Raw genomic sequence first — 22234 nt, forward strand, 5'->3', positions numbered from 1 at the left:
GGGTATGCAGTGATATCCACATATCTCATTTTACTTCTTACATACTTTTTTAATTTTTGGCAATTGAAGAAGATTAACGGTTAGAAATTATCAAGGGCGTGTGAATAGCACGTCCCTATTTTCATATCATTTTGTAAGTTCTAAAGCCTGATGTTCGAGCCTATAATAACCTAACTCATTAACAGACTCTTAACGGGTGATTTTATACCAACTCAACTCGACTCATTAATAGTATTTGTTTGTTGGAATCTACACCCTGTTAATTGGATTTCGATTAGTTCTTTTTTTTTTTTTTTTTTTTTTTTTTGGTGCATTGATTCATGAAGTAATAAATGGGGTCCAAATGAGATATGAGTAAGGATTGGAGATTATGAAGCATCAAAGGGTGAACGTTTTCGCCATCTTGGATTTATCTTGCAAAAGAACAGAGACTTAGATGGAGATCTCAACTGTAAAATTCAAGCTGGATTGATGAAGCGAAATAGTACATCGGTTTGTAAAGCGATCATCGTATGCCATTAAAACTTAAAAGAAAATTTTATAAGACGACTATAAGACCAGCAAGGCTTTATGTCACGAAGGTTTAGCAGTCATAAAGCAACACAAACAAAAAATGAGTGTAGTGGGAATGAGAATGCTTTGTTGCATGTGTGGGCACACAAGAAATGATAAGATAAAAGAACAAGGATATCCAATGTAAAGTAATAGTGATCGCAATTGAAAGTAAGATGAGAGAAAATTGGTTAAGGTTGGTAAGACATGTGAACTGAAGGCCTACAGACACTTCAGTTAGAAGATGCGGCAGAAGATCAAGTCAAAAAGGGTAAAAGAAGAAGGCTTGGGAAAACTTTTAAAGAGACTTCAAGAAAAGATATAAAGTACTTGAAGCTAACGGAAGACTTGATGCAAAATTGAGTGTAATGACGTTCTAAGATTTATGTAAATGAATCCACATAGTGGGACAACGCTTAGTTATTGTTGTTGTATAAGGTTTGCAGCTTCCGTTTGTTGCGTCATGGGAGTTTCTTCGACATATTCTTTCTACTACTTTTGCGTTGTGTTTGGTTCTGTATATGGGATAGATAAAACTTGTCTCATATATAGGAAGCGGTTTATGGCTGCATTTCAAGTACTCAAAACTCAGTTTGTAACAATACCTGAGATAGAATAAATCAAGTTTCATTTGTTCACCAATAATCTCGGCAAGAGCACAAGCCGTCTTCGAAATGGTGGAACCTCTTAGCATCTCGCATGATGAGTTTTCGGCCTACAATTTTCGAAATGATCTTCAACGCGTTATGGCAATCACCACAAACACGAAGATTCTTGATTACTCTAATAGTTGAACGAGCTGAGCTGCTGATGAGGCCATGAGCGAGAGCAAGTCGCTCACTATGGGCAAGCAGAGCATCTTCCTTGCCTTCCTGATCTATGTCATGTAGCACAAATCTAGTCTCCGGAATGTAACCAGCCTCCTTCATTTGTTCCCTTAAACCCCTAAGTTGAGCATAAATCTCATCGTTCTCAGGATGAGATTTATCACCTGCTCGATATTCATGGACTCGGCTCCTGACTTCTAAAAGATTTTGTGCTGCCAATTTTTTGTTCTCTTTCTCCTTTACCAGGTCAGATTCTTTTACAGGAATAAGGCCAGCCTTTGACTGCTCATCTAAGCAGGAGGGATCTAGCTGCTCAATAAGCTCCACACAGCGGTCCCCAAGCTCCAACTGGCCGTGAACTCTGCAGTGATTCATCAAAGTCTTCCAAACATCGACGTTAGGTTCCAATGGCATCTTTTCAATGAATTCCAAAGCTTCATCCAGATAGCCCGTACTTCCTAGCATAGCTACCGCACTCACATAATGATCCATATTTGGGACAATACCATAATCTTTGCTCATTGATTCAAAATGCAGCAATCCTTCATTAACATCTCCCACTACACTGCAAGCGTATAAAACCCCAATAAACAATTGGCCATCAGGTTTCAAGCCTGCTTTTTTGAATTGGGTAAATAGATCAATGGCATCTTCCCCAAGATCATTCTTAGCAAGCCATGTTATCATAATGTCCCATGATGTCAAATTCCGGTTAGGCATCTTCTTGAAAACCAAAAATGCGTTGTCCATAGAACCACATTTAGAATACATCTCCAAGATTCTGTTGTACGTACTCACGTTCAGAGGAGGCAATAATCTTGTAATGTTGTCATGAACAATTTTTGCTTCTTGTAGAGCCTTAGCCTCACCGCATGCCTGCATTAACTGTAAATAGAGATGCAAATCCACATGAACATGCTGCTTCTCTAGCAGTCCCAAGATCTCCACAGCCTCCTTAACTTTCCCCTCCTTGCAAAAACGATCCAACTCTTCAAGACTAGAACTAGACGGGCTATTTTCTGAAGCCTCAATCAATTGCCCTTCAGATTTTGACTCCCTTCCCACGTGAGAATCCACTATCGTATTTTGAAAAGCATCTGAATTTGTCTGATATTGTCCAATGCGAGGGCTTTGCTGGTATTGCCCAATACTAGGCTGTTGCTGGTATTGCGCATAACTAGGTTGTTGCTGATATTGTCCATATGCATAACTAGAATTCTGTTGATATTGTCCATAATTAGGGTTCTGCTGATGACCATTGGTGTTTTGCTGATACTGTGCATAACTTTGCATAGAATTCTGATTTGGGATTCCCTGAGACCCTGAATTTCCTTGTGAATTAAAACCATCGGGGTTCTGTCTAACTTCTATTGATCCCTCTTGCCGAGACACATACAGATTCTGTATATTTCCATTTCCTAATTGTTTCCCGTTCAGGTTTGGGGTGTTTTGCAACCCTCCATTTTCATAACCGTAATACCCTCGGAAATTTCCATTTCGTTGAACTGGGTCATTTAGAAATTCATTGCCTGTGCCTCTCCAGAAAGTCCCATTGTAACTTTGATTGTACTGATTTGAGCTCTGCTTGGGATCCCGCGAACCATCCGCACAAGACCCATTTAGTTTCTGCTGCAACTGCCAACTATTTTGACCAGAATACCCACTATCACTTCCACTCTGATTATATGTATTGATCCTACTCTGTATAAACATTAATTGAAATTAAATCACTATATAGCCCGCAATTAAGAAAATTTGATATCTTTAAAACTGCAAAAAGAGAAGTGTAGTTAATTTGTTAACCTGATGCTCTGCCTCAACTTCCTCATGTTCATGACCCATAGCAAATGCAGATGCACTGGAATAGGAAGTAAAGGTGGCGTGGGTGGAGGAGAGAGCACGGGATTGCTGATATGGCAACATTGAAGAGGACGATGGTGAGAAGATGAGGAGTCGAAAGATGTGTCGACATGAGGATCTATGTGAGCCTGAGGTTGAGGCAAGGGTTTGGAGCTGAGCTGATGGGGCTGATACCACTCGCTTCCACATTTTTCCCAGTTACTCAGTTTTGTTTCACTCTCTCTGCAAATGCACGGATTACCAATTTATAAATGATTTAGAAGAAATTAAGAATCAAACTGACATTATTAAGGGAGAAAAGCAGAACCATGAGCAGAAATATTCATTTATGGCTCAATCAGAATTGTTGGAAAATGTTTGATATCTGCATTTCTTTTGGGAATTGTTATTAGCACTCCAACAAATTCATTCTACCTCCTTCCGTCTTTATTTTTTGCATTAGGGAGGAGTGCATGATGACTGTTTTGGAGTGCATATAGCAGCTGCCAGCTCCCTTTCATATTTTAATAATAAGAAAATTCATGATTGTTGAGCCTTCACCCAAAGATCAGAAATGGGAGACTTAAAGGACATTAGCTTTCACCCAAAAATTAATGATTGTTCAGCCTTCACCCTAAGCTGTGTTTCTAAAACTGATGTGAGTACAAATAGCAGTTTGTGAGCGTTTGGTAAGCGGTTGTGACTGTATAATGGCCAAAAATGACAAGATATGAGAAGAACCGAAAAAAAAGAAAAAGAAAGAAAGCATAGATAACAACTTGCATGATAGTTTGACATTAAATCATGCAAGATAATGAAAATAACTCATACTTCTCCTACACATCATCAGCAATTGATTTCTCATCAATCAATAATCCTGACCTTACATCTATGATATGATCTAGAATAAGTTCATCATAATGAAAAAAACACGTGGAAACACTTTTAGGAAGTAATAGAACAGACTTGTAAACTCATTTAGCTAGATGTTGGTTCATATCTTCGGAAGTAAATTCCCCAAAAGTACTCAAATAGCGCACTGATGACTGATCTCTCTCAGAATCTCAACTTCACTCCACACACTAACAACTTCTAACAATGCACAATTAAACAAAGAGGCAGACCACTAGCAGTCTGAAAATTGGTAAAGTCATTAACACACTCGAATCAAAGGAAAAGCCACACAAATGGTGAAAAGAAAATAATGAACAACCTAAAAAGAATCCATTGTTGCAGAAAGAAAACGTGAACCGCAGCTATTCCCACTGAAAACCAAGGCAAAAAATAAAAGCTATCAAATCCTAAACATGACCAAGTAAGTGTTTAAATATGAATTCCAAAGAAGTGAACCTTGAGGTTCTCTTCAATTCATAACTAATGGTATTGAACCAGAGGTTTAATCACATTGATTTAATTCACATTACTTGTTCTGCGGAACAACTGTGGCTGCTCTCTGTGATATGAGACTGAGATTCTTCGTTCTTCCTCGGTGGGAAGTTTGCGTTATTTCCTAAGACATCTTATAGGAATTGGTTCTTGTTCAGAGGCTTCTCTAGTAGTTTTGTTTGTATTAACAGTATCTTCATCGACTAGCTGTTCAAGGAGTTCATTACTTACGCCGGCCAGGAGCAAAGCTTGGCGACGCTGCCAGGTTCTTTCTCCTCCCAGGATTGACAACATATAACGCATAAACCCATAAACCCTACGACATATTCCATCAAGAATTTCAAAACCCACCAATCATTTCGTACAAATTTCCAAAACCAATCAATCATTTCATTCATTTGTTCAGCAAATTAACTAAAACCCATCAAATTATATGTATATATAACGTAATACTGAAAGATTGAACGAAAAAAATGGGATATTTAAAGAGAAAATACCTGAAAATATCCTTTCGACTTTGTGGGTGGGAATATTTTCAGCAAAGCAAAGTCCTTGTCCTAGTCTGCAAAACTGAGTGCCCTTGTCCTTTTTGCGGTGAGTGGAATTTGAACAACGAAGAGCTGCTGGAGAGGGACGCTCTGAGTGAGAGCAAAGCGATGGGGGTGACAACGGGTCGTGTCGGGTTTGGGTCGTGGATCGGAAGTAAAAATGGATCAAGAAATCTTCATTCCAATTGAATGCAAAACCCATTTTTTCAGAACGGGTCAGAGACCCCCAGCATAAGGCAACCCGTTTATTAAACGGGTCAATAACCACCCCATAGAACATCCTAAACCCTGAACCCTACTTTCATTAGAGAAGGGTACAAAAGGAATTTCACACACCTAAAATTAGCATGGGTTAATCTATATTTATTTCAAAAAATTTGGATTGGAACACAATTTTTGGAATGATCGGATTGGTAACAAGGTTTTCAATATTTATTTCAAAATTTTGGATCAGAACACAATCTTTAAATTCAGAATTTTCTGAACATAATTTAGAATTCATATACTTTACAAATTTTAGAATTTTCTATTTGTCCGTTTTTTTGTATGCCCATAATAAAGTGCATGATTAAAATACGTTATTTCAGTAAATAAGTAAAAGAAAAAACTGAAATTTTCAGAATTTTTTTATCAAATAATTTTAGAAAATTTCATAATGAATTCTCGAAATCTCTAAATGCATTCCAAGTTTCATTTGAGTTTTTTAGAATTTTTTTAATTCATAAATTTTCGAGTCCAGATTGAAAATTTTAATGGCGGAATTGGAAATGACATTCCAACTTGCACCCCTAATTGTGTGGGTGATTTTACTAATTATGTCCCATAAATAAAAAGGGAAGTGTTATTGGCACTCCAAAAATCTTATTCTGCACTCTTCACAAATGTATTTTTCTTTCTAATTATAGAAAGTATGGATTGTAAAATGAGAAATTTGAAGTGCCAATAACAATTCCCTAAATAAAATTAGTTCAATAACTAGTTTAACGGCCTTTTTTTTTTTTTGGGTTTGAAAAGATAATTTAATTAATCTAAAAGAAGGTTATAGGCCAACACAAAGGAAGGCAAAATAACCCAAATACATCGCGGGGGGGGGGGGGGGGGTGTGGGGAACAACTATAAAAGGCCAACCAAATTAAATAAACTAAAACAGAAACCCAAATCCATAATTTTCAACCATAGAAAGCAACGTCCCCTACCATCATCGCCACGAAAGACTTGCCAGCAGCTACCGAAGCAGCAACACTAGAGAAAATGCCCGAGTGGTGAAAACAAACAAGACATCATAGCACAAAAGCACCAAACCCGCAACAAGAAGCACACCACATACATATTTCTTTACCAAATACGCATAACCAAAAGATAGTCACCATATAAAAAACACATACATGAATCCCTGCAAATATATACGAACATAGCAACACATGGGTAGAATGTGAGGCTAAAGGGTATGTAAAATACCCTTACTTTGGTCAAAGTCACAATACACTTGGCCTTGATGGAAATCCGGCAAGCTGTTTGGGGGGAGGGGGATAGTGAGGGAGGGAAATAAATCTGGAAACCATATTCACCCCAAAGTCTGCAAATCAAAGCAAAGGATGGGGTGGGGATGGTTTATGGGGAAGGGAGGAAAAGGGGATATGCGAGGAGAGATGGAGTTTTGGGTTTGAAAAGAACAACCAGAGGAGAGGGAGGGGTGGAAAGGAGGGACATGAAGCCCAAAAATGAGACAAACTCACATGAAATTTTGAGACAAAGCTCAAAGAAACTGAGAAAAATCTCAAGGGAAAATTAAAAAAAAAAGAGCAGAGGATCGGGAGAAAGAGGGAATGAGGAGAACAAGAAACTTGGACAAGGATAGTCACCCGCACTCAAGCCAAAGGCTAGGGCCGGCGGCAAATGAGTTTGCAAGGTTGGAAAACCAGAGAGAGAGAGAGAGTCTCATGTGTTTTCTTCTACAAGTATAAACGCCTAATGCGATTTCTTCAACTTCACATACAGATGAAGCATTTATACTTTTGCTACTGTTGTTACACATGATCAATTAGGCAATTGATTACGAATTTACGAAATGGTCTGCAGGCTCGAAAAGATTTAGGAAAAAACATGTACCACACTAAACCCTAAACCACACACAAAATAAGTACGGGAAATTTCATTTCGAAGTTGGATGCCCATCTCCTTCATAAAACCCCCAAAATGTCCTGCAAGTGAGAAGCTTGACTAGGCAAAATCGGACATCAACAAATCCGATTCTTGCTTTCGATTGTATTCTTCGATAAACTAAGACGATGTAACGTATTATTTCTATACAAACATGTATATCCAGCATAACCTTTTGCTATACTACTTCACATACATGAAGATCTACAACAACAAAAGGAAGCAAACTAAGATCGCCTTCGTCCATACGTGCAATGTTCTGATGCTACCTTTGTATGTCTTGATTTTCTTGCCTAGGGGGTTCCGTGTAAACTTGTCCTTGCTCTCTCACATCTCTGAACATAGAAAGAAGGGAATTGAGGCCGCCTTCAGAGGACGCCCCTCCTAAGATCCATAACAGAAGCGAACTGAATGAATTCATAGCGCCGGGGTTGGGACCATTCTCTGCTTGATTCAGATCAGCTTGGCCGGAAGCCTGAGGGTTTCCTACCCCGTCTAGGTTGTCGTTACCTGACTGTTCTTGAAGGCCGGGTGCTTCTGCTGCATTTGATGGTACTGCTGGATTTAATCCAGATCTCAGCCCGGGTCCAGGTTCCAAGTCAGAATTAACTAGGTCGGGGTTTCTTGGGTTCAATCTTGTGATCTGTACCGTTGAGGCAAGGAACGTTGACGAGGTAATGTGGAAATCTGGGTGTTGCTGGAGCTGAGATCGTCGATTTTGGATGAACCTCTGTAAAGTTGGTACCTGCAGGGAGTGTACCAAGATAATAACTGGTTAAACTTCGACTAATTAAGGTCGTTACAGATCTCAACAATAACATACAGACCACACTCAAATGTTCCATTAATGATCTTATTCTTGTACCAGTTATGCCTCTGGTCTCTTGTCAAACTAGGAAAATACGCAAAGTACATGGTAGTTTGCAATAGATCGTGTCATTCAAAAATATTTCATCTACACAATAAGCCAGGCCCTAAAGGGAAAGAATCTACACAATAAGGGTTAAGGGTTACCTCAAAACGGTTCCAGAAGTATAGAATGAGATGCTGCATAAAAGCGGCAGCTGTAGAAAGAGCCAAATACGAAAAACCTGCAAACAGTTCGAAAGGAGGATTTTAGCAACAAAACAAAAAATAGTTTCCATCTAACAGTAAAGCAAGAAGTAATACGTACCATAAGTATAGGAAAAGAAATAGATGTGGAAAACAAGAAAGTAGATCAAAAAGAAGCGGGGAAAGAACTTCATAGAAATGGGCGTCCGGACACTGCAAGAAGGGCAATCAAATGAGAAGAGCATGATACAAACTAGAAATGTAGCAAAAATAGGGTGTGCACAATGGCGGGAAAATTAGCCTTAAAATAGGTGCCATTATCAATGCATTGGGCCATAAAAGTTTTCTAAGATCATATCTTAGCCAAGTTACATAGCGACTCACATTATCAAAGCCCATGAACAAGGCTTTCAACTCTTTCATGGTACATCTTAGGGCACTTGGTGATTTTCTTTGTAGCTAAGTGGCTTTGGAGACATATCCAAGGGCTGGGAAATGGAAATTTGGAGGCTAGAAATAAAGCCTTTCTAGCTAAGTGGCTTTGGAGTTCCTTTGTGTCCGAAAGCTTTATGGAACTTGGTGAGTAAGAGTAAATATGGTGTTTCACCTAATGGGTGGGATTCAAAGGTTGTTTTGACTGGATCATGTCACGACCAGTGAAAAGACATATCCAAGGGTTTCAACTCTTTGATTTCCAATTGTAGCTTTGTTGTGGGAAATGGCAAAAGAATTCCGTTTTGGGAAGATGTGTGGTTGGGTACTTCTTGCTTGAAAGATCAGTTACTCTACAACCTGTCTGCTTCTTGCAACAAGGTTATTTCTCAAATAATGGATGCGTCTAATGGTTGGAGGAATTGGAACTTTGGCTTTAGGAGGAATTTAAATGAGTGGGGTGTGGAAGAATCTTCATCCCTCCTAGGTATGGTCAACAATGTCATCATTCACAACTCTAGGCTGTACTCAAGGAGATGGTCGTTGGACACCTGTGGAACATTTTCGTGCAGATCTCATTACAACCACATCACCAAATTGGAAAATGAGCAATCTTTCCATCCCTTTCGGCTAATATGGAAATCTTGAGTTCCTTCAAATGTCAAAATTTTGTCTTGGTTGGTAGCTCATAGCAAGGTCAATACGTGTTCAGAGAAGACGCCCCTATTTTAATTTGCTACCTCAATGGTGCATCTTATGCAAATCTTCCTCTGAATCAATCGACGACACCTTTCTTCATTGTCCAGTGACTTTGAGTTTATGGCTGACGTTCAGGAGATGGGTATCTCTTGGGTATCCCAAAGAATTATCTTTCCCTCATCAGTGAGACCCATTTTACATTGTGGAAGGGGAAGAAAGCCAGGGTTTCGCTTGGCTTTATCATGCTGCGGGTTGGGTTGTTTGGATGGAGAGAAATAAAAGGATCTTCAAGCATTACGGGGGAGCAAGTATTGAGGAGCTTTGGGATGAAGTTCAGTTTCTATCAGTCTTATGGGATTAGGATTCTAATGAGTTCACTGGAATATAGCTTTGCTTGCTTTGTTTAGACTGGAAGGCAGCTCTTTGCTAGTCCAGCTGTGTTTTTGGCTTTAGGTTGTTTTTGTTTTTGTTTGCTTGGTTTTGTGATCTTTGTTGTGGTTGAAGTGTTTGGACTGGTCTGCTAGACCACCCTATCCGTTTGTTTCTTTTTTTCCTAATAAAATTCTCTGCATAAAAAATACCCCTTGATCAAGGCAATCAACTGCAGAGATAATGGGACTAAAGCCACATCAGTTTCAAAAGAGTGCCGGTTACAACCTAACCCTGCCTCAAATCTGGTTAAGTATTGACTTTCAGGTAATATTTTATCCATATTAAGCCCAGCACTGCCAATCTAAAATAGGCCTACATACCAGATTCTAAAGAGCAACAAGTTGAGCAATCATCTGTGTCTAGACCACATATCTGATTTATACATTACAACCAAGATATGGCCGGATGAAAACTATGAACTCATGCATTGACTAATGACACCACGATTCCCATCACATGAACTGTGGAAAGGAATGTCTCTCAGAGTGAATAATTTTTTAGTTGAAACATCCTCATTATGTGTACAGGTATGGCACCCAATAATTTTCCTGCCACATATTTAAAGGGGAGAGAGAGAAACCTGATTAGCGTGAATAATTCACTCAACCAGACGAGTATGAGGACCATAAAAGCCAGCAGTTGATCGTCATAAAACTCGAACAGAAAAAATAATATACCGATCATTATCTGCAACCACAAATGGTTTGGCATGAAATGTGGAAATCCAAACTTTTCATTTGCAAGTAAACATAAGTAAATGAATAAATAAAATTCCAAAAATTCGTTGACTGACTATATATTGTGTGATGGTGAACAAAAACGATGTACTCTTACCGGCACAAAGACAAGTGATTCAATTACATGCACAAAAATTAACTGGAAAGTTGGAAGCTGATGACGAGCATGGTGTTGAAGCTGCACTGCAATAGTTTGGCAAAAGTAAGCACCCAAATATAGAGGCAGGATAAGGAGGATGTATGATGCACAGGGAAACCCAAACAATTACGTTGCCACCTCACTTTATTTATAAAAATGATATACTCATCAAACCAGGGAACCAAAATGGATGATGTTTTCAGTGAACAAAACCTTAAATTTGATGGTATTACTAACACGTGAATAAGTGCTATTTCCTGATTTAACGTCAAAATACAATTAAGAGTTTCCTAACACGCATTATTTCATTGTCTCAAGGACGGAAGAAGACACTAATGGGGGCATGTATTGTGAATGGAGCTAGCATCTTGCTTTATCCAGAATAACAAAATTAAATAACACAAACCTGTGAACTTCAGCATGCGAGTCTGTGTCTCTCTCAATGTGAATGACACAGACATGGTGGTTGTAAAGAACACAAAAATGGACATCATAAGCACACCACATTTTGTCACAAGGTAGTCTGCACAGAAACCAAATCAAGACAGAATTTTTCTTAGCATAATGCATATAGAATTGAAAAAGAATAAAATATGTTTCAGCACCTTTTTTTTTTTTTTTTTTTTCATAAATACTTGATTTTTAGTAGTCTAAGGTCCCTGATAATGTAGCATATTTTACTTTTGAGTGTCCTCAGTTGATTGTTTGGCCAGATTTAATTCCATAAAATTTGTTATAACATCCTTACTTACACAATTTTTTTTTTCAAATACCCAAATTAACCTTTAATGTAAAACTGAAAGCATCACAGTTTTAAACATCATTACATACATTCCACGTGGCCGACTTTTATAAAATATTTTTTTTGGGAAAGCGAAATTCAAGATCTATAAATCAATATTATGAAGAAAAAAAAAAGTAAATAGGATAAATAATGCAACTGTTGTACAGCTACTTTAACCAAACCATCCTAAATCCTAAATCCCAGTCGCCACCCAGTGAAAATTCTCAGCCGTCTTACAATCATTTTCCATAAAGTTCAAACCCTTCTAATCTCAAAGTCATTATTCCTGCAAATACTTACAGATCCAAATTTCCCAATATATTAGAGACCAGAAATACATTAATAAACTCGAGTAATGTTCTACCAACTTAGCTCTTGGTGTAGTGCTACTTGTCTTCCCAAGTATTGAATGAGGTTAAAAGTTTGATACCCCCTCCCTGATTGATTAAGGAAAAACAAGCATTCTAATGCTGTCACAGGTGCTTTACAGAATAACAAAAAGGTTTCTGTAGTATACTTAACAAGTACATTATGTATTCTTCGTTCTTTATGCATTTGAGAAGTAGATGCACTACTTTTTAACATAAGTTCATATTCATCAAAAAAATTATTTTATATACCTCAACAACAAGTGCTTCTCAAAACTGAAAATTTCACAAAGGCTGATGTAAAATAAAAGCCATGGCATCTTATAATTATATGTGAAAAGTCAAGTTTACTAGTGAGATTCACAATGAAACAACATTGCACAAGAATGGAAATAGAAGGCACAAGTCAACAAACCTCCAAACCTTGCAGGGCCTTGTGGCGGTTCTTGTGCATAGCTGATATTAAAAAACTCCTTTGTCTGAAAATTATAAAGATATCCTGCAATGTGTAATAACAAGCTTAGGCACAAGTCCTGAAACTCACTCTCAAGTGGTAATTTTGCCACTAAATTTAATTAATGCTCTCCTCCAAATGTCCTAGCTTATTTACAAGTGCCACATATAGAAAGGAAAAAGGAAATTAACTGCTAATTTACCTTGTCCAGGTGAACTCAATAAACTATTTATTAAAATAGTATCATATCCAACAAATCTGTTAATGAGTAGCTGCTGCCACCTGGTGATTCAATGTAAGCCACAACAATCAAAACACGTACTAGTTTACCACTCTCATATGCTTATTAATAACTCAAAGTTACAAATCAATATAAATTACAAAATTTCTTAGATAAATAATGCTTTTATGAGAAAAGAAACTGAAAGTAAAAGGTGCACCATGAATATCCATTGTTGATAAATTGCAAAATATAGCACACATAAGCAATATACTCATCAGAGTCCTGAATTATTGAGCTATATTTGATCCCAACCAGGCTATCCGAAAAGTTAAAAGATCTCCTAAGTCTCTCATCTTACTGAGAAAAATAATTTCAAAAAAGTGTTACTTTAGTAACAAGCTATCCAAGCCTAAAGAAAAGTATGGCTACTATCTCAGTATACAACATAGAAATATATTAACAAAAACAACAATAAAAATGGCCAATAAATAAATCACAATATTCCTGATTAAAAACAAAAAAACAAACACTCCTGCATATGACAGGTAAGCTGTAGTTTATGAAAAAAACAAAGCCAAGGCAGACAACTGATGTTTCATTTTGTATGCTACAAGCACTTGGGTTAAGTTGACTTTGATTTAATGTATGGGTTCTAGACAAAAATTTCACTACCAAAACCAAAAGCACACCACGCAAACCAATATATGTAGTTATTTTCAGGAGATAATATCATTACCTGTTCCCAAAACAAGAATGCCGAGCTGATATGCTAATGTTTACAGCACGAATATTATGCCGAGACCTGGCACTTTCAGGTAGTAAGAAATAACCCTACAAACAAAGTTGATAAAGACATTAGAAAACTATTACGAAACAAGCTTCTGAAGCCAAAACCTGTGCAGTCCAATTCATCAGAAAGTTCAGGAGAAATGAGTGGAAATAATCTATCACATTCAAAATTAACCTTTTCCATAGTGTACAAATAGGTTGGTTCAAAAGTTTTGCTTCTGGTCTCAAGCCACTGCACTGAAACAGATTCAAAACAAGTTGTCAATAGCAATGACTTTCAGTTCTCATAAGCTCAAGAAAGGCTGTTGAAAACTGATACACTGAACAAAATGACACAGTGCAATCCAAATTGGTGAACTTTGATAATATATTTTATACTGGCTATAAAGTAATGATAACTAGAAACATGGATTCAGCTCTCATGTTTCTTTTCCTAATTGCTGCCTTTGGTTCCAGCAGCCAACTCCAAACACAACAGGACAATAAAACACAACCTTTACCCAATCCAATGACTGAAAATAAAAGGAAAGCCCCTAAATTACTTAGACAATGAAGCCCAAAAGAAGGTAAAGAACCTAGCTGTGTCAAAAATAAAAGTACATATCATTGAAATCTCTCTTATTAGCAAAAAGAAAAACAAAAAAAAAAAAAAACAAAAAAAAAAAAAGTAACTGCTCAACCATTTGTCCTTTTCGGAGTATATTACAAGTGGTACAACAGTCACAAATTATCTTATTAGAAAAAAGGGTTTTAGATGAATGACTCAAAACAAGTGAATAGACAACATCTTCAGCGAGACTGAAGTGAACTCAAGGATGGTACAACAGCAAAATTTTGTTCCATTGATAGCCTTGATGCGATAATGTACTGCAGCAAGGGTATCTACGTTGTCCACTATTTAGCTTTAAGACTTCATGATTTACAAAAAATATTCATGTAAGCAATTTTCATGGTGTCTAAGATATACTAAGAATTGGTGCTATGGCAAATAGGAGTTTCAACTAGAACAAACACTAATAAATGCTTCTCCACCATGCTCCTCCATAGGCCTGACTTTCAACATTAAAAAACATCCTCTTACACGAACATAATATCTAGAGTCTCCAGACAACTTGCTGAAAATGACGTTGTATACCTTTGTTTTGTATCCCAATCAAGCATTTGCAACCAAATCACGGAAACAGCATTCCAAATTTAAATCCTTTGTACAAAAAAGTATATAAAAAATTCACGTCCAACCAAGGCAAACATTCTTATTTTCATTATCATTGAAAAAGTTTGTGCCTTCGCAGACTTCTTGTCTGCTCTCGTATTTTTATTGTTCCTTTGCTATAAAAATTTGTTTCTTCTTCTTCCAGAAAGGAAAAGGTGGAAAAATGGTTTGTGCTCCTTTAATTATTAAACTATAAGACTCGGTTTAAATGCACTATGTAATTAACTGTTTTTCTTTTCCCGGATGAAAAAATAAAATAGAACAAACATGGGTGTATGGAATCCAAAATGATGCTATGCAATGAATGGTTAAAAGGATAGTCAGAAACCTGCATACAAGTTAAGCCTGTCCAAATGAAGTATGCGCAACCACTTGGGAATATCAAGATCTAAATGTATCCCTGCAATGTTCTGCACTTCAAAATAAAAATCAGCAAAAGGGTCTTTAAACTACAATACAAGAAGCCAAATAATGTTCACACAAAGCATCCGTTTCCAAATATGAAATTGGTCAAATGCACGAGAGAGAGAGAGAGAGAGAGAGAGTGCCACTGCAAGCGGCAACTATTTCAATGTTAAGGGAATCAGCAGGTAGGACGAAACTACAAAGAAAAATTAGAAGGGGAAGAAAGGCTTCTTCAAAATCCTTCAAACATCAAGGTAAAGTGGGGTTATACGACAAAGTGGATAGAGCCAATTTTTCTTTATTGAAAAAAAGAGACATGCCCATGGCAATTTCAGTAATGATAATTTTCAACATGAACTAGATGAAATCAAAGGTAAATGGACCTTGAAACATAACATACTGCCACTATTGATAATCACAATCTTCCAAAACTACCAACTATTAGTTTGAGCTGTTTGTTTTGGTAAGTCTATTTTGGATCAATAAAAGTAATTGGAGGTTTACATAATTATGCAATGCTGTTAGATTATGGGCACCTATTTTGGGACACCTAAAAACAAAATGATGGAGAAAATTTGAGATCTGGGGAGATATATAAATTTCTTACTATGTCAAAGAAATTCACATCAACATATTCCGAAGCACATAGAACACCCTATAAGGATAGCAGTAACAGCAGAATGTAATAACACTACAAAGTATAGAAACCAACCACAAATCAATTATGCACACTGGTTTATTCCAATGATTTTGGTAACTAGAAAACAGGGTCAAGATATTAGTAGTTCCAAGGATGACTATAGTTCAGTTATTAATTTTCAATTGCCTCAGTCTACTTACCCATAAATTTCCAATGACATGTGCTCCATGTTTCCGAAAGACTGAAAAGAGACGGGGACGCATTTTCCACAGTTTGATAAAGTTAACAAGTGCGGCTCTAACTGTATCTTTCATAGGTGAAAGAAAACTACTACGTCTCTCCTTTATTTCATTTTTGACAACGGCATCATCAAGTGTTGCCATAGTATTCAGGCTATCGGTAGAGCTATCTGTCTGTCGATCAAGAACTTCAGTATCAGTCTTCAGTTCCAACTTACCACTCCTAACACCAGAACCAACCCAAATCAACAAAAATTTTGAAGCAAAAAATGTCAATCCATCTCCATCTACATTAGCAAAGTCTTATTTATACATTACAGATTTTGTGTCTGGGGCATCATCCATCACATTGGTGAACTCTGACTCATTCTGCGACCACAACCCTGCACTAGTTATCTAAATCAAAACAACAGTTAGTATTTAAGAGATGTCTGTTAGGCCACAATAAGAAACAAACTCAATCTCCTGTTGGATTTCATGGTTTCAAGCTTAGTGAATCTGTAAGTATTCTTGTGTTGTTAGCTTTGCTTTACCTCCATGTTTATGAATCTCTGAGCTACTTTGTTATTGAGCTTTGGTTCAGTTAAGTTGCCCCCTTTGACATTTGAACCTCTTTTGATTATTGATTCATATACCATTGCCTTTGTTTCATCGCTCAAAGTGTTTATGGTCAAACATCGAATAGGATCTAAAGTTGTCGTTGACTCAGTTCGTCTGAATCATAGTGTCTGTGCCTTCTTTGTGAAGGAGTCAGGACCTCTGATCAGTTGGTAGTAACACACCACCATGAGAATAAGGCCTCATTAGATTTACTGATGAGGAATTACATATGCTGTTTGTATCGTTATTGATCATTGAATTTATGTGTTCATTGTATTGCACCTCTTGAATCCAACTTCTTTGATTGTGCGTTTAATCATTTCATATCAGATATTGTTGCTTACTGAGCTTTGTAGCTCACCCATTTTTTCCTTCTCTTTCGGATCAGCTTGGGTTAGAAGTTGACATGTTTTGAATGTTTTTGAAGAGCTGTAGAAGATTTTGGTTCTTTTAGGAAGAATTAGATGTTGCAATAGCTGTTTTGATAGCTTTGTGTACTTTAGAAGTTTAGTACTTTTACTGGATTTTGGAGCCTTTGTAGTTCATTTTGAGGTTTATTGTAAGAAATGGTAACGAACTGTTTATGTTCAGTTTTGGAGACTTTAAAGTAGTTACTTTTTGCTCTTAAAAGTAAGTGTCACCTGCTCGGGTTTAGATTGGGCCAAATCGGGGCGTGACAAGACATGACGACATACCTTAATTTGAATAATTTGGGCTTCTGTTGTTTCGACACCAGAAAGTTCACTTGAACAGCCAGGCTTCCAATGCAAGGGAATCAAAGTTAATTCAAAGGCTCACAAGATTTTATGGAATAAAACTTTAAAAAAAAAAAAAAGGGAAAACACAAAGTGGGCATACATCTGGAGCACACCTAAACAATTATCTAAGCATTTCCTTGAAAACTAAAATGATCAGAGCAGGGTATGGGGATGCAGAGACACAAATACTTTCTCAACAAATAAAAACACATACATGGTGGGAAATAGTTGTGATTTGTGAATATACAAGTTTTCTCGGCGCTCAAGCCCCTATGCAGCATTATATCCAAATTCTACAGTACAATAAGTTGATTTCAGATATGGAAACATGATAAACAAAAAAACTGTATAAACACTATTTTGATGACATCAAGGCTGAAGAAACTCGACCGGAACTGATCGTCTATCTAATTTTAACTTTTAAAGACCCAATCAAGAGGGCCAACTATGAGCTCACCCACCCATGTTACTGTGAAGTATGAACTCACAAAATAAAATGCACATCTGCAAAATTAAGACCTACAAGTGATCAAGAATTTACATGAATGGAACTCAAACTGAAATGCAATTGGTGAAGATTTACACGAACTAAGCTCGAATTGATCAAAACCCTAACAGAAACAAACTACTAAGGCAAATGTAAGGACAAATTACAATTCTCCAGCTAAATTCAAAAACCCTAAAAAGCATAAAAAATCTGCACAAGGAAGTAGGGAAAAACCTGTTGAACGTAATTGGCGTGCATCACAACGAGAATAAAGAACAAGGTGATGGCGATGAAGAGGTATATATACTCCAAAGCAGCTCTCACTTTCGGCGTCAGGATCTGCGAGAACCGCTCTTGTACTCGGATGAAGGTCTGCTCCGCATCCATGTCTTCTTCTCCCTTTCTCTCTGATATTTCTATCTCCTTCTCTACTCTTTCATAATGTGATAAGTTTGGGGTTGAGAAACGACGATTTTCCCGAGGAAGCGATGGAACACCGATTACGTCATGATGTTTGAAGGAATGGGTGTAAATATCTGACTTTCGTGTTTCACGTGTCAAATTTGTTGGAAATCCCTTCGGATATCTTCTACCAAATTCACTCTATTATCTAATCTGGATTCTTGAAATTTGATCTAACGATTAAAGTTATTATAATTTTTAAAAGAATTTCCTGTTTTTAGTCTTTGGATCAAATTTCAAGGATCTGAATTTGTTGATTTATTGAATTTAATAGAAGAAATCCAAAAAAGATTTATTTCCAAATTTGTTATCCTAGATCCTAACCGATTCTATTGGGTAAGAGTCCGGAAAAGATCCATTTCAAGTTCTGTTCGAATCCTCCTTCCATTAATTCATATTATTCTATTGTTTTAAAAAAATAAATAATAATACAAACTCAACCCATTAAAATATGTTGCCCGACTCGTGATGTTTAAGAACAATATACTTACTTCAATAAATAATCAAATGAAAAAACAATACTAAATTACTAAATATTAATATCTAAATTATGAAGTTTTTTTCTATTCAACAATCCAGCTACAATCATTTCATTAAGCACTATATTTACATGCTATTTAAATGAACATTAATCTTTCAATTATTACATACTAAAAAATAAGAGTTTAATGAAAATACATCAGTATTTTACTTTAATCTTTCGAAGTATTATACACCCAAAAATAAAGGTTTAGTGAAAATACAATAGTATATTTCTATAAAATGCCACAGGTTTAAGCATATATCTAAAATAAATTCTTTTCAGGAAAATTTAATAGAGTGTTTTTGGGTCACATTCCACGGAAGAATAACAAACTTTCTAACTATCGGGGGAATAAGAGGGTTTGCATCAGGAAATGTGCATAAAACATCTCCCATATGAAACTGGGTACAAGTATAATTTGGGTGAAATGATTTGAAACATAAGAATGTACGATTTTTCACATTAGTTGTGACAATTTAAATACAAATAAATCAAGTTAGAAGTAGTTAGGATGGTTTACAACGTAGAGATTTGGTTTTTAAAATGAAACACTCTTGAAATTTGTTCATAAATCTCGTAACAACTCGTACCCTTTTATGAAAGAGTTCGAAGTTGGTCAAACTGCACTTGTTCGTTAAATTAACCTCGGTACTTAAGTGTTCATTTATCTTTACAAAAGTGCTACTAAGCCCACCCTAGTGTCTTATCACTTCACCCACTTTAAAATAATATTTTTATTGACAAATTTATCCTTGTATAAAATGACCTTCAAATACCTAAAAACCAACGAATCATATCTTGCCACAAGCCCCTTCACCTCCACAATTAGGATAAATCATTAGATAATTTAGTATTACCACATCAGCACATAACTACCACTCAAAATTTAACACATATATAATTATTATACAGCTAGACTTAAAACTTATTTAACATAAAAATGAAATTAAAAGAAAAAAAAATAAAAAAAATAAAAACTTGAAGAGCCCCATAACCACCACCCTCCCCAACCTCGGCCTCCACAACTTCACCCCATTTTAATTTCCTACCTCAATGCTTCAACCCCAAACTCTACTGCTTCTTCCTCCTTCCCTCTCTTTCTCCTCTCCCTCTGTCTTATGCACTGGCTTTCTCACTGATTGTCTCGCTCGCCATGGCTTAGACCTTCACCAAATTCGTCGAGGCCGTGCTTGGACGGCAAGCCCATCTCGTCCATTGATCTCCTTTGTGGTCCTCCAAAGACTTGATCAAATGGGGACTCGAGAACCATCTCCCGATTCCCAAAACATGTTGTTGATGCCGAACGAGGATTTTGGGCGAGGAGGGGCACTGGGTGTGTTTTTTTTTTTTTGGGGGGGGGGGAGCGGTTGGGTTGAGGTTTGGGTGTGTTGATAGTGACGGTTCTGGGAATTTTTTAGGGAGGGGACTACTGTGATATTTGGAGTTGGAGTTGTTGGGCATATTTGTTTGATAATTTTCATTTTTGTTAAATTATAATAATTTTTTTATGTTGTGTTCTGTATTTTTATGGTGGATGTGACTATAAGGTGGGTGGGGGAAATAAAACACTGAGATAGGTATAACACCTGACACGCCCTGATCCTGGTCATTAAACGTCCACACTTTAGTACCAACGAGTTTCATTTGAAAAGTTACAAACTTAATATGACAACGCTGAAGGGAAACAAGAGAAAGAGAGAGGGAAGTTCGGTGGGATTCGAGTCAGCGAAGTTCTCATACAACGAAGTCGCAATGTTCAATGACAACGAAGTGATTTATATGGGAAGGCCTACGAAAGACTTTTTGAAATCTTTGAAAGAAATGATCACATTTTTTAAAGGAGAGAGTCCTGATGATAATCAAATTTAATGGTAAAATAAAAGTATAGTGTTGTAGGGTTCAAGTTTAATAAATAAAAGTTGGACTGTGTTCATGTCTGGTGGATATATACTTTATTGTGCGTGTTTTCTGTGTTTAATTTGGCTTTGGAATATCATATCTGTGCAGTGCCTATTAATTTGCTTTGCTTGTCCTGGTGGGGTTTGTGTTTTTAATGGGCAATTGTAGTGAGTTATTTGGTCATAACACCTATAATTCAATTTTCAAGCCTCCAAACACCAAACACCAAACAGCTTGAGGTACAGAGATTCCAACAATAATATGAGTACCAATCTCGGGCAGCTGGTGATCACTACAAGAAAATAGCCATAGAACACCGTTCTTGTTGGTGCCAATTATAAACAGTAGACTCTGAAGTCGGTGGCAAACATCAATATCCGCTGCCGACATTAGGGTTGGGGTAAACTTTGTATTTATATGGTTATTAAAGGAAAATAAAAATATACTTTTGACAGAAAATAGGGAGAAGAAAACTGAAAATTAAGTCCCCCAAAATTGAAAAACATATAATATGTCTTTGGTGTAAAATTTTTTATAGCAGACACACCAATGCACGGTGTTGCAAAGGTTAACAATGTTGACAATCCAATTTACAAAGCCATTGTTAAAGAATAGTGCACTCAAAATGGTGCCCTATATAGCACATTTTCTTGTACGAGAAGAATACTAGTCCATCTTATTCAAGGTGGACAAGAATCCCACATGCCTAGCCGGTCGATGTACAGCCAAGCCATGCACAGTTGCCGACTTGGCCATCTAGTTGTTCAATTTGCCACTGGCCTGAAATTTGCCCCCGGAGGAAACAACTCCCCTCTGGCGTAACTCAGGTAATTGGCAAGGGCTATGGAGTAGATGGGCGGCGTATTATTCGCCTTGGGTGTGCTTATTGTAACGAGACTGGTCTCCACAGGATTTATGACTGCCCGAATTGGAACAAACTACTCAGGGAAACAGGATCAAGGAAGTGCCCATGCCCACATATTTGCTCGATGATATACCATCATGCTGAGTGCTGAAGCTGAGGAGGTCTAGGTGCATGTATGTAGCAGCTTTTGAATTATCATTTCATTTCAATGCCCAATATTGTATATATGTTGTTAAACAAGCCCTAGAGCTTGGTATGAGGCTTTCTACAAGGCTATTATCTCTTTGGGCTTCAGTTCATCATATTCTGATACCAACCTATTTATTAAAAGAGATACATCCATTACCTTTATATTGGTCTATGTTGATGATATAATCATCACTGGAAGTTCCACTTCTGAGTGTCAATCCATCATTTCCAAGCTTCAAGCTATGTTTCCTCTCAAGGATTTGGGAGATATCCACTATTTTTTGGGTATTGAAGTTCAAAGATCAACAAAGGGTTTGTTTATACATCAGTGTAAGTATGCCTTGGACTTACTTAAAAAGACAAACATGCTTGGAGTTAAACCTTGTGCCACACCTGTTTTTGCATCCAAATTAGATCATTCAGGCACTCTCTTATCTGATCCCACTTATTACAGGTCCCCAGTTGGTACTTTACAATATTTAACTTGGACAACGCCTAATTTAGCCTTTGCAGTCAGCTAAGTCTGTCAATA

At 37.0% G+C, this 22234-nt stretch overlaps 2 protein-coding genes across 2 annotated transcripts; both read right to left on the bottom strand.

The window, feature by feature from the left end:
- Positions 1–1099: 1099 nt before the first annotated feature.
- Positions 1100–5308, bottom strand: LOC137718273 (pentatricopeptide repeat-containing protein At4g32450, mitochondrial). Its single transcript, XM_068457791.2, has 3 exons — positions 5102–5308; positions 3183–3461; positions 1100–3080 (listed from the first exon to the last, which is right to left on the bottom strand). Exons 2-3 carry the CDS (start codon positions 3426–3428, stop codon positions 1188–1190), a joined length of 2139 nt encoding a protein of 712 aa, XP_068313892.2. The 5' UTR covers positions 3429–3461; positions 5102–5308; the 3' UTR covers positions 1100–1187.
- A 1981-nt stretch (positions 5309–7289) lies between these two features.
- On the bottom strand, positions 7290–18338 carry LOC137717579 (S3 self-incompatibility locus-linked pollen protein). Its single transcript, XM_068456989.2, has 15 exons — positions 17999–18338; positions 17215–17277; positions 16233–16315; positions 15881–16142; positions 14964–15045; positions 13598–13659; positions 13370–13464; positions 12613–12692; positions 12372–12455; positions 11211–11327; positions 10763–10848; positions 10509–10615; positions 8487–8578; positions 8327–8403; positions 7290–8057 (listed from the first exon to the last, which is right to left on the bottom strand). The coding sequence occupies exons 1-15, from the start codon at positions 18149–18151 to the stop codon at positions 7578–7580; spliced, it is 1923 nt and encodes a 640-aa protein (XP_068313090.2). The 5' UTR covers positions 18152–18338; the 3' UTR covers positions 7290–7577.
- Positions 18339–22234: the final 3896 nt, after the last annotated feature.

Source organism: Pyrus communis, chromosome 8, assembly GCF_041283825.1.
Source record: "Pyrus communis isolate YQ-2024b chromosome 8, ASM4128382v1, whole genome shotgun sequence".
Lineage (NCBI taxonomy): Eukaryota > Viridiplantae > Streptophyta > Magnoliopsida > Rosales > Rosaceae > Pyrus > Pyrus communis.